This window comes from Crotalus tigris, unplaced genomic scaffold, assembly GCF_016545835.1.
Source record: "Crotalus tigris isolate CLP2741 ecotype Arizona unplaced genomic scaffold, ASM1654583v1 scf7180000023652.331455, whole genome shotgun sequence".
In the NCBI taxonomy this organism is placed as follows: Eukaryota; Metazoa; Chordata; class Lepidosauria; order Squamata; family Viperidae; genus Crotalus; species Crotalus tigris.
The window spans coordinates 116,317-128,816 of record NW_024100099.1 but is presented as its reverse complement, the minus strand read 5'-3'; the positions used below and the strand labels follow the sequence as shown (position 1 = coordinate 128,816).

The 12,500-nt window shown below is 43.4% G+C and overlaps 1 protein-coding gene across 3 annotated transcripts in view; it reads right to left on the bottom strand.

The window, feature by feature from the left end:
• LOC120297637 (unconventional myosin-Vb-like) overlaps nucleotides 1–12,234 on the bottom strand; it is a 213,394-nt gene extending 201,160 nt beyond the window's left edge. Inside the window, exon 1 of one of the 3 annotated variants that reach the window (XM_039320485.1) lies at nucleotides 11,971–12,234. In XM_039320485.1, the coding sequence (XP_039176419.1) occupies nucleotides 11,971–11,997 (27 nt within the window). In that variant the 5' untranslated portion in view covers nucleotides 11,998–12,234. Of the gene's footprint in view, nucleotides 1–11,119; nucleotides 11,441–11,970 lie in introns of those variants that run through there. The other 2 variants (XM_039320484.1, XM_039320486.1) reach the window with 2 other exon arrangements.
• Nucleotides 12,235–12,500: the final 266 nt, after the last annotated feature.

Here is a 12,500-nt window from a genome sequence, read left to right as displayed (position 1 = left end):
CTAGAAGCCTCTCCTAGCTTTTCCCTAAACACACAACAGCAGGTAGGTCTGTAATTTAACAAATGGATCACAAAGCGTGTATCAGACACAGAGTGATAAAACACCAAGTTTAGCAAGGCAGGCAAAGAAAAGAGGAAAAAAAAGCACAGAATGTCCCTGAAGCGGCTGTCATTCATCGCTCCCAAGAGGCCAGAGCGCAATGTTCTCAGGATCTGTGGAAAGAACCTCTCAAAACTCAAGCTAACAATTAGACTAGGAAAGGTTCAAAAATACCAAAAAAAGAGTAATTATAGCGGAGGAAAGTGAGTTTTTCTCCCCCAAAATTATTACCTGTGGCTTGGGAGGGGCAGTCATCTTGCATTCCCTGATGAGAAGAGGAGCAGCAGTTGAAAACAAAGGAGTAGGGAAGAGGTACAAATGACTACAACAAGCCTCTTTGCTACAAAGGGTGGATACTCTTGAAGATTACTCTGAAGTGGCTGCTCCTGGGAGGAGCAGTTTACCTGCTGATTTTAACCCTTTAGTAATAATGCCTAAGCAGTCTTAGTCTCTTGCCCTGCCTCTCCTTTCCTTCCCTATCCAGTTGTCTCTTCCATCCTTCTCAACTACTCCAGATTTGCTCCTCCCTTTTGTTCCTTTCCTTATCTTCCTGAGGTATTTACACCTTCCTCCCATCCCATCTCCATCTTGTTTTTGTTTCTTGGTTCTCCCGGAAGGAAGGAAGGCACTGGGTGGTTGGCATATGCAGATAAGTTATCTTGCTACACAGGCAATGAATTTGAATTAGAAGCAATTATTTCTACTTCTGGTTGTTCTGGTCGAACCCTTTTTCATTTCAAGACATATCCAGCAGGTGGCAGCACTTAGCTGATGTCAAAAAACCTGAATAGGGTCAGGCCTATTTGATAGCTGGATAGGAGACCACCAGGAATAGACTGTAGGTTAGTTTTGAAAAATGGGGAAAATCCTAAAGAAGGAAATATCAAACTTCTGAATCTCTGAGAAAAGAACTAAATGGCCATGCTCATGAAGTCAAAAGAAGTTAAGCTCAATGAGAAAAAAGCTACATTTTTCTCTGATAGCATACATATTGTATTTGAACAGACAATTGTGATTCCTGCTAATGTTTGTGGGAAAGAGAAGACATCTTAAAGTTCAGGACTTTTTATTTTCATATAAATAAATCCAAATTTAGCAGAATTATTTTAAGCAGACGACATGAAAAATCAACTGCTGAGCACCTTCTAGCATTTTTTTAACTTAATATATTTGTTTTTTATTACATAGTCAACTGGGTTCAACCAAAGATTCACAATCAAGTCTAAATCCTTGCACGGTGCAAGAATCCAGATTAAACTTTTCTCAACAAATTGCTACCTCAACCTTTTATTTTCGACAAAGAGGGAAAGTCCACTTTTAAGGATGTCAGAAATGGTAGAACAAGTCTGGATCGAGCCAAATGAAGGCGGCTTTGCTGACAAGCAGACCCTGCCTTAGCGCGGGAATAACGCTAGGAGGACGAGGACGAAGGGTAGAAAGGGACCCTCCCCGTTCTTCTTCTCCGGGGCCTGCTTTCACCCACAGATCATCCTCAACTTAGAGCAGTTGGTTTAAGGACGGTTAAATTTACAATGGCGCTGAAAAAGTGGCTTATGACTTTTTCACACTTACAACCACTGTAACACACTCATGGTCATATGATCAAAATTCAGTCGCTTGGCAACTGACTCATAAACAACTCACATTTATGGCCATTGCTGTGTCCCGGGGTCACGTGATCACCTTTTGTGACCTTCTGACAAGCAAAGTCAGTGGGGAAGCCAGATTCACTTAACAACTGTAATTAGCTTAATAACTGCAGTGATTCACTTTACAACCGTGGTGAGAAATGTCATAAGAAGGGGGAAAACTCACTTAATAACTGTCTCACTTAGCAACAGAAATGTTAGGCTCAATTGTGGTTGTAAGCTGAGGATTACCTATATCTGAACAGTGAACTTATCCTCACTCTTTTTTCTCACAGTTACACATTTCTACTTCTTTCATCTTAGTGTATGGTAATTGTGAACAGAATTTCTACCACTAAGTGATGCGGTTGTAAAGCACGACATGACATGACATGACCATGCTATTCAGCGAAGGAAATTCCAGCACTTCCAATTGTAGTTCTTAAGCGAATCCCACGTCGCCATGAAGCACATCGCTGCCATTTGTGACTTCCTGCTGGCTTCCCCATTGACTTTGCTTGTAGGAAGCCAGCAAAGGTTGCAAATGGTGATCACATGACCATGGGACACGACAACAACATAATCACAAGCGGATCACTGAGTACTGGATTGCAATCCATGACTGCAAGGATATTGCAATGGTCATGATACCATTGCATCATTCAGTGTCATCACTAAGCTTGAATGATCGGCACCTGATTGGACTTAAATAAGGGTCAGTTCAAGGGAGGTTGGACTTAGTCTGCTTGTGACTATGTAGGGATTCAAGGCTGAGCCCTCATTTGACTCCGCCCCATGTTCTGCCCCTCCTTCTCCTACAGAATCCATCTTAAAGTATCATGTCCAAAACTAATATCAAAACGAGATCTGATTAGTAAAGAATAAAGCAGAACTATTATTTTCCATGACTTCGACATTATGCTGTGATTGATGCAATCTAAAACTACATTTAATTGCCTTTTTTGCAACCATATCAAACTCCACTGATATTAATATTTCACTGAAAAAACGATTGGTATCCATAATTTCATTACTGTCTCCAGACATTACTGTTCACAAAATACAAAATCCTGTTGAATGCAAAAGTTCTAAGTAAATATACGGTGCACTTAGATGATATACTGTGCACACCTGTCATTTGCTTGGTTGCATCCACAACTAAGCAAATGACTAATAAAACCATGATTTGGCAGGAAAAAGGACTCCTATTACAGTAATATTGGATAGTCTCGAGATTTGAAAACATCACATGATAATTGAATGCAGTGCTAATCACTGCTCTTTATTCAAAATTACTGTCACACAAAAGAAGTTGTTTCCTATCAAACACTATTATCCTTGATAGAAGTTATTAAAATAATAATTTCGGTACCTTATTTGCCTTTAAAGTGAATGAAGAGAAACCAAGTGGAAACAATTGCAGCCGAGGTCAGAATAAAAAGTTGAATTAAAAGGTATGCTCCACAGGATAATGCATTTAAGGCTGGTGGAAAAAAGATCCCAGATGCTTACAATTTCTTTCCAAGTACCTTAATATATCATTAGCTGGAATTTTTGTGGGTGAAGAATATGAGATCAGCAAACACTGCTTGACTGATTCATAAGGAATTAGGATTTTTTTTATAAAGAGAAGAGGTGCAATAAACCTTTTATTTAACAGACTAATGGAGAGTAGCATTTGTTAAAGCAGAATGTTCATTAAATCTGAATACAATCCTATACCTGGGTATTTTATGTATTTTACACATATGTCAAATATCAAATGGAATTTTACACATATGCAGAAGGAGAGAGCACGCAGGTATCAGTTGAAGAATGACTGTATAATTTCAGACATTTAAAAACACTTTAAAAACCACTCTTCCACCAATGTCAAAATTAGAATTGTTCAATATTTTTAAAAACTTGAATTACATATCACTAGTTTTAGGCACACAAATCCTCTTTTTTCTTTATGTGAATATAGCAGTACAGACACACACCCAAATCTGGAAACAATTAGCCACTGTTCATAGTTACAACGGATCTACCTTGAGGCTACATGCAACCTGGATTTGGAGTTCACTGTCAGGCCATCTTCATGGTCATGTGACTGAACTTTGGCCACTCAGCAACCTTTATGATGCCCCGTGGTCACATGACTGAGTTTTGTGCCGGTTTTGCCCAAAACCCGCAATATTGGGTTTTGGAAAAAAAAAAACAAAACCCGCACCCATAGCAAATCACTGGTTCGCTTAATAACCGCCATAGAAAAAAATTGCAAAATTGTATTGGTCATGTGACTGACCCATTTTATGACTGTCACAGCTTATGACTATGATGGGCTGGCTCCATCACAGTCATAAGGACTACTTGTATTATCTAGAGGCCCAACTGTAACATTAAACAATAGCAGCGTAGGGCTGAGGTAATAGTGTGCCCATCAAAACAGTCATACTCACTCAGGCTTCCGGTTTGCGATCGCGGCGCTGCAGGATGTTCAGAGCTATTGCTCCCTCTGCCGCCGGTTTTCTCCCGCCGGGGGACCCTGTAAAGGGCCGGAAGTCGCCCTGGAGGGGCAATGAGCATGAAGAGGACCTCCATGTGATTGCGGAAGGGCACAGCCCTCCCATTTGATCTCGGGCAGCTCTTCGAACTGACGGGGAAAAGATCAGCCATTAACATGGCCCATCACTAAGCCGCTACCAGCTGAGGCCAAAATTACTAATAAGCACTTCAAAAGCACCGTGGAGGAATTGGGTGAGATCTTACCTTCTTTGTACCCTAAGTATTTTCCTGTAAAAAGCTTCTTGAAATTTCTTCCCCCTGTGAAGAGAGAGGGAAGGGAACATTCTCCTCCCACCCTCTAAAATGGCGGCATCTGACTACCTAGGGAAAATAAAGCCTTGAAAAGAACAACAAAATAATTGGATTTACATCTTTTTGATATTTGGGGACCCAAAAAGTTCCTACTCTCATGGGGACTTGCTACTTTATTTACTTGTAAAAAAGAGGAAAAAGAACTTAAATTGGATAAAAACCTAGCCTGGGATTTGAAAAAGACTTTAAATGCTATTGAGGACATCTTGTGGCAAAACCTGGTACAGCAAGTGAATATTCCTGACAAAGAGACCTGCTCATAGCCCAGATCTGTCCTTGGTATTATCTAAAAGAGATTGAAAGCTGAGAGAACAGCTGGGCAGTGAAGTTGCTTTTTAGGAACTGTGGAGGTGAACACTTACTGACTCTTGCTTAATAAACAGCCTTCACTGTTTATTAAAGGACCATCTATAACCATGCCAGAAATGGAGGAGGACCAACAACAAATCTGAAAAAATTCTTGAAGCTACTGAGATAATTAAATCTAGCCTGAAAGACAAAAGCACCAGCTTAAATCTACAAAGCGAAACCCTGCTTGCAACTAAAGAATTTACAATCCAAAAAACAACAGAAGTGGAAGAAATTAACATCGACAGAGGACTCCAAAGATCAACAAGTACAAGCTATTGAAATTTTAGACAATCAAACCCTGATTGCAACTAAAGAACCTACAACTCAAAAAACATCAGAAGCGGAAGAAAGTTAATACCAAGACGGAGGGCGTCAAAGATCAACAAGTACAGCCTACTGAAAACTTAGACTTTCAAACAACTACAAAATTGGACATGACTTTCTACTTAAACCAGACGAAACCTGAAAAAGAAGAAGACCAGATTGAATGGAAGACAAATATACTAGAGCAAATACGGGGATCTGTGCCACCAGGGCAACAATTTAATGATTATAAATGGGCCAGTTTCTCTAGAAAATTGACAATTAGATGGTCTCCTTTAATTCAAGTAACATGCACAAGAATGAAGGGAGATCTATCTGATGATCTAAAAGCATTGGTATGGAAGCCTGGTTGGCATAAAAAGAAAGCCCGAATTAGATTTTAAAAATGGGGTCTTTTGATTTATTAGAGAGGATCCTGAAGTTTCAACTAATGGGCTAAACAAAGGGAGACTTTGAGATGAAGGGAAATCTGACTATTAGATTTAAATATTGTTGGAAAATAATAAGAAACAATGGATTAATTGGCCTAATATTGGGGACCTAGACTTATAAGGGAAATGAAAATTAACTAGTAGGAAATAGCTTTGAATTATTGTTTAGCCCAGATAATGCAGGTGATGGATTTGAGATAATAAAGGATACTCCATTATTGTGGTGCTGTATTAGGATGAGAAATAGAAAATGTTTATGAAATAAAATAAGAATATATTTACGTAAGCAATATGTGTATTTTAGATAGTATAACTTTTATGTAGTGAAATAAAGGAAATTTGGGCAACCTGAAAATTAAATATTATGGCTATTAAAGGTTAAATTGGAATATTGCAATTAAACATTAAAATTAGGTAAAACTTAAAAACAGGATATGGATATGTATAAGCAAAAACATATTGATAAATGTTTTAACTGAGTTTGGTATAACTAGAAATTTATTAGCTTAAATATGACATAGCAAGTGTTAAGGGAAATAGAGAAGGAATTTTTGATGATGTAACCCAAGATATGTACTAAAGATGCTGTTATTGAACTATTGACTAACCCAATCACCATGTTGCTTTCCAAATACGCAAGTGTAAAACTGAAAAACTATAAAAAATTTGTTATAAAAAAAAATAGTCATACTCGCTCTAAGCATTCAGGAAAAAAATGGATTTATTTTAAGCATGCCATCTTTTAAAAAAATTACAGTTTCTTCAAGATAACACTGATAAATTGGATCTAGATGGGCAGTTTATGCTCTTTAATATGGAGCTAAAAATCAAAATCCAGGTTACAGCATGTTGACATTCCTACCACACAATCCTAAAAAAAAAAATCTCATGTATTTTTTCCAGCTGACGTACATAAAGACATTCGAGACATGCTGTGGGAGTTTTCTTTTGTTCTGCTATTTTGGGGTAAAATATACTCTACTTTTGCAAACCTGAGATGTTAAGATTTATTTATTAAATTTGTTTGCCACCCATCTCGTATCAAATTCCTCTCATTTTTCATATCCAACCCTACTGACACTGATAATCCACAAGTGCTTTTAAGAAGACTCATTCCCCGAGAACTAGAAAATTCAGGATGGAGAAATCTCTGTCTCTTCTCCCAAAATCCTTTCCAAAAATCCCAAGAGCTGCAGGAGAAACCACAAAGCCAATTTAACTAGCCGTAGGATGCCGACATACACACACATTAAAAGGATTATTTAATATATTGGTAAGTCCTCGACTTAACATCCACTCTATTCGGCAACCGGTCGAAGTTACAATGATCCTGGAAAAAGGAGCTTGGAACAGATCCTCGCTCTTACGGCCATCGCAGCAGCCCTATGGTCATGTGATCAAACTCCGGGCACTTGGCAGCTAGTGTACCTAAAATGGCTGCAGTGTCCCATGTATCTTGGGAAACAGTGAGCTAGAGTTTAGCTAAAATTCTTCTCTCCTCCACATTTTCTGAAACACAAATTTGCACTTATTTTCAAGAGGCTCACCCACACCTTAGAAAACAGGGACAAAGAATACATCCTCCAACCTGGGCACGCTTCAAATGGGTGGACTTCAATTCCCAGAATTCTTAGCAATGATCCTGTGGTACCAGAATTCTAGAGAGAAAAGTCCATTCACTTTGGACGACAGCCACATTATTTTGAAGTACTGGAAACTTCAAGAATTCCATCTACATACATTCATACACACATTTATATGTGTGTATGTATGTATGGATGTATGATATGTGTGTACACACACATGTATGTACATACATGTAATTTTTTTTTAAAGGTGATTAAAAACTAACAAGAATTAAAGAAAGAAAACAAAGAAAAAGCCAACAATACAAAAATAATGAAAATAGAAAGATGTAATTTTCCATTTTCTTTACAGCAATTATAAATACAAATGCAAAAATTACCTCTTGCTCTGGTAGTTACAAAAAACCCCTATCGCCTCATTGTTTTAATCATCCAAACCATACATACCATAAGTTCATTTCTTTTCTATTTCATGAAAACATCTATAAGGGGTTTCTACTCAACAATAAACTTGGATATTGTGCTTTCTCTAATCAAGGAAGTTAATTTAGCTACCTCTATAAGATTCATCACCTTCACCGACTATTTTTCCATTGTGGTTAATGCCAAATCTTTCCACTTGGCACAAATAATAATCTCACTGCAGTTATCATATATAAAAACAAAGTTCCATGTCTTTTTTTGCAACTGTTTGTCTATCAATATCAAAAGAAAAACATCTGGTTTCAATTGTATATTAATCTTTAAATTCCTCCAAGTTAGTGTATGTAGGCTACTTCTTCAGGGAATTCCAAAGAAATGCTATGTGATCTTGGCACAACAAAATTAACTGAGTCTGCAGTCTTCCGCAGATTGACTTGAGAATAAGTCTGTAAATGTTTACATCATAGTAGCCCTGCCTGAAATTACACTGAAAGAGTTTGCTGACACTTTTTTTTTTTAATAAAGGTGTTCACTGAGCAAAGGCCACATTTTGAAAACCACGAAATGTTATTTTTGTACTTGACTGTGACTACAGAATATACTGGCACAACAGGGTTAAAAATTGCAATAGCTGAAACCTAAAAGCAATAAAATGCCTGGAAGAATTTCTGATATTTCTGTACAGATCTTGCAACTTACAAAATAAACACAACAATCATGTGTTTGTGAGCAGGCATGGAAAATAAGGATGTTTTATCACAGCTGTTTTAATTTTATTTTACAGGCACTGCAAGACAGAATGGCAGTATAGATTTTCAAAATGTCTGTGTTATTTTACATGGATGTGAAAATATGTCAGCTGAAAATAACACTGTATGAATTTACAGTACTTTATGGAAGTCTACCATAATTTGTTAAAACAGTTTTTTCCAATCTGGCTCCCTCCAGGGATATTTGGACTACAACTTCCATTTGTGGCTTAGATCAAGAGAAAAAAAACAATATTTGGCCAATATTCAGTTAATACTTGAAAGGAAAAAATAAGGAAAACTGAGGATTGTGAGCTAAAGTGCAAAGTAAACAAACAAACAAAAAAAACTTGGAGAGCAGGACAAACCAGCACACAGTTTTGTATGAGGTAAAATTAGTGGAGTAGAAATTGAGAGATTGTTGAGTTCTGGTCGTCTCTCGCTGGATGATTTTAAGCCCGTCCCTCTCTCTCAGCCCAAATCACCTCACAGGGTTGTTGTTGGGGAGAAAATAGGGGGAAGGAAAATTACCGATATGTATATGCGCCACTTCAAGTTCTACAAAACTAAAGCTGTGATGTAAATCTAACAATAATAATGAACGTCAGTCCTCATCGAGTCACTAAGGTTGAACTTATCACAAATGAAGTTTTGCCTTTTAATTTGTGGTATGCTACACAAATCCAGGCAACCAATTCAATTCTGAAAGCAGGAGAACATTAACCATGGTTAATCATAAGTACAAACCCTCATTATGTGAGGAATTCCAGAACCGGGATGCCCAACATAACAGAATGAGCTCCAGACAAATTCAAAATGTAATTGTATTAGGAAATATTCTCTCTCTAAATATATGTGATATATATAAATCACATTTATTATAATTTCAATATGCATTATATGTAATATATATATATTTCATATAATTACAATATCTCTTTAATGTGTAGTTTTTCCACCAAAGCACAAGAAATGCAGTTGGAGTTTCCTCTCCTATTTTCAATTTATAGCCTTTTTGTCCTCCAAGGACACTGGGGACATTATACGAGGACTACAAGTAGCCTGCAACATACAGCCATTCATTTAGTGACCGTTTTAAGTGAAAAAGGTCACTTGAAACTGGTCCTTGCCTTTATGACCCTCAGAGCATCCCCAAAGTGACAGGAGCAGAATTTGGGTGCTGGCGTGTATCCGCAAAGGTTGCAGCGTCCTGGGGTCACGAGACCACCGCTGGAGACTTGCTCGGCCGATTTCCAACAAGCCGAGTCAATGCGGGAACCAGGATCCGCTTACTGACTGCACGATTCACTTAACAGCTGCAGGATTCACTTACTAACCGTGGCAAAAAAGATCACAGAATCAGGCGCAGCTCTCTTAATAGCCACCTTGCTTCGCAAAATAATTTTTGGTCCAAGTTTGGTTGCCAGACTCGAGAACTCTGTGTATTCATTTTCCTGTTTGGTCGCCAAAGCAAAAGTAAAATTGCACTAAACGCTCCATGCATTTTATGAACATAGAACAATAGAGCTGGAAGGGACCTTGGAGGTCTTCTAGTCCAGCCCCCTGCTCGGGCAGGAAACCCTATACCATTTCTGATAAATGATTGCCCAGTCTCTTTTTGAAAGCTTTATGAACAAGCTGGATTCTTTATGAACAAGAATCTCTTTATGAATTCTAGTTATATTCAATTTATATTATTCTATTTAGTCAAGCTGAATTTGAACCCAGCAGCAGCAACGCTGCAGAGGAGTCAGCAATCAAAGGCCGATGGAGAGCTAACCTTTTCCACCTGCTTAAAAAGCAGGAGACAACTTATTCAGAAATTGCATCTGCCAGCTTGCATTTTTATTTGCTTACTTGATGAATTATAGCCCAGCTTTATTATTTTTACAACATACCCAACACAACTTCCTCCTCCTATTTTCCCCACAACAACCCTGGGAGGGGGGTTGTGCTGAGGGAGAATGCCGGCTCAAGGCCACCCAGCTGGCCTTCATGGGACTTGACTCAGGGCCTCTTAGCTTTCTAGCCGGGTCCCTTAACCACTGCTAGGCCAGACTGGCTCTCCTGTTTGGTTTCTACCTGTAAAAAAAAAATGCAGGTTGCACCTCTCCTAGACAGGCAGCTAATTAGCTCCACATATTTCAACGGAAAGGAAAAGTCAAAGGAAAACAGTCCCAACCTAAAGTCTAGCAACAAAAACGTAACAGGCAATATAGAGCAGTCAAAATCCACTCCCTTCTCTGCACCCAAGTCCAATGGAAAGTAGCACCCACAAACCGCAGTTTAACTGGCCAGGGGACGATGGGTTACAAGCAGAACTGGGGGGGGGGGGTAGGAAAAAGACACTTGGAGTTTATCCTTCCATTTATCTTTGGAAACTGCTCAACTTCCAGCTATAGGGATGCTTTTCGGAGGAACAATGTAAGGTTTGTAATTGTCTGAATTGCTGCTGTATTTTCTAAGCCACCCCGAGTCCGCCGGAGTAGGGGGTTCGCTCTGCAGCTAAAGAATGACCGCAACACCAGGCGAGCAGGCGGAGGGCAAAGGGCCCAAGCGCAGCAGGGGAGGAGAAGGTCCGCCTGCCTCCCTCCCTCCCTCCCACGGGGGAACCCCTCCGGAGCTCCTCTGGCCCAAACCCCACGGAATTCAACTCGGGGAAAGCTCACCTCGGGGGGTCCCAGGAGCCTCCGCGCCACGTAGGGGAGCCTCACCTGCTGCCCCCCCCTCCGATGGCTCGGGACTGCAGGCTTCCCTTTCCCGCCCGGGTCGGCCGGCTGTGGGGGGGCCGGGAAAGTGGCGGTCCCGGGGCTGACCTGCAGGGATGCGGGTCTACCGGTACGTGGGAAAGGTCGCTGGCAGCCCACACCGGGCGCTGGCAGGCTCGCTCCCACCAAGCGGGCGCCCTGCTGGCGGCGGGAAGGCGTCGCCCAGAGCCAGGAGGGGCGAAGGTCCCGGCCCTCGCGGGGCTCCCAGGCGGCGGCAGAGGGGAAGCAGCCGTAGGGCCCCCCCGGGACTCCGCCCGGTTCCCACGGAGCCCGCCGCTTCCACGCCTAGAAGTTGGAGCCTGAAGCGAGCAGGGGAGGGGAAGCCCGGGGGGGACAATTGGGGAGACGGGCCGGGAGGGGCCTCGCTCCGAGCCGCACCTTCCCCCCTCCCGGCACCCCGGAGCCCCGCGGGCCGGGCAGCGCTCCTCCCACCGCCTTCCCCGGGGAGAGAGCCCGGGAGCAGGCCGAGCGGCTCTGGAGCGCCGCCGCGGGGCGCCTGCACGCGAGGGGCAGCCCGGGTGCCGGATTCCCCCCCCCGGGCCTCAGTTTCCCCCTCGGGCAAAGGGGAGCCAGAGCGACTCCCCGCCGCCTTCCCGGCCGGGCTGCTCGGACTTGCGCTCTCCAGGAACAAACTCCGCCGGCCGGGAAGGGAGCCGCAGGGCGCGCCGCGGGGGCTCCGGCGAAGGAGACGGCGGGCAGCTCCGGCCGCGACCCCCGGCCCCGTCCCGGCCCTCCCCCCCCCGGCCCCTTACCTGGCTGTAGAGCTCCGTCAGCGACATGGCCGGGCCGGCGGTGCGCACAGCCCAAGAGGCGCAAAGCGGCGGGCGGCCGGAGGAGGGAAGTCCGCGCCCAGCCCGGAGCCGGAGCGGCGGCCAGGCGCCCACGGGAGGGGCGGGGCGGGGGGCACGGACGGCGCAGTTCCGACGGCCGGCGCGCCCCGCGGAGAAGCGCCCGCGACCTTTGCCCGGCCTCGGCCCGACTTCTTTCCCCGGCGGCCGGCGAGGCGGGCGGGGCGGGGCCGGGCGCCGCTCCCTCGTGGCCAGGTAGGGGAGGCGCCGGGCCCGGCGGGGGGAGGCGGCCGCCCGGCTCCGCTTCCCTGCGCTCGCCTGCCGGGCGCAGGTGGGAGAGCCGGGCAGCCCGCGGGCACCGCTCGCCCTCTGCCGGCCGAGACCGGGAAGCCGGAGCGCGCCGCCCCCGACGGGGCCTCGCGGTGGCGCGGCCGAGCTGCGGAGGGCCGGGCCGGATGCCCTCGGGGGAGCCCTTCGGCTCTGCGCCCCCCGGC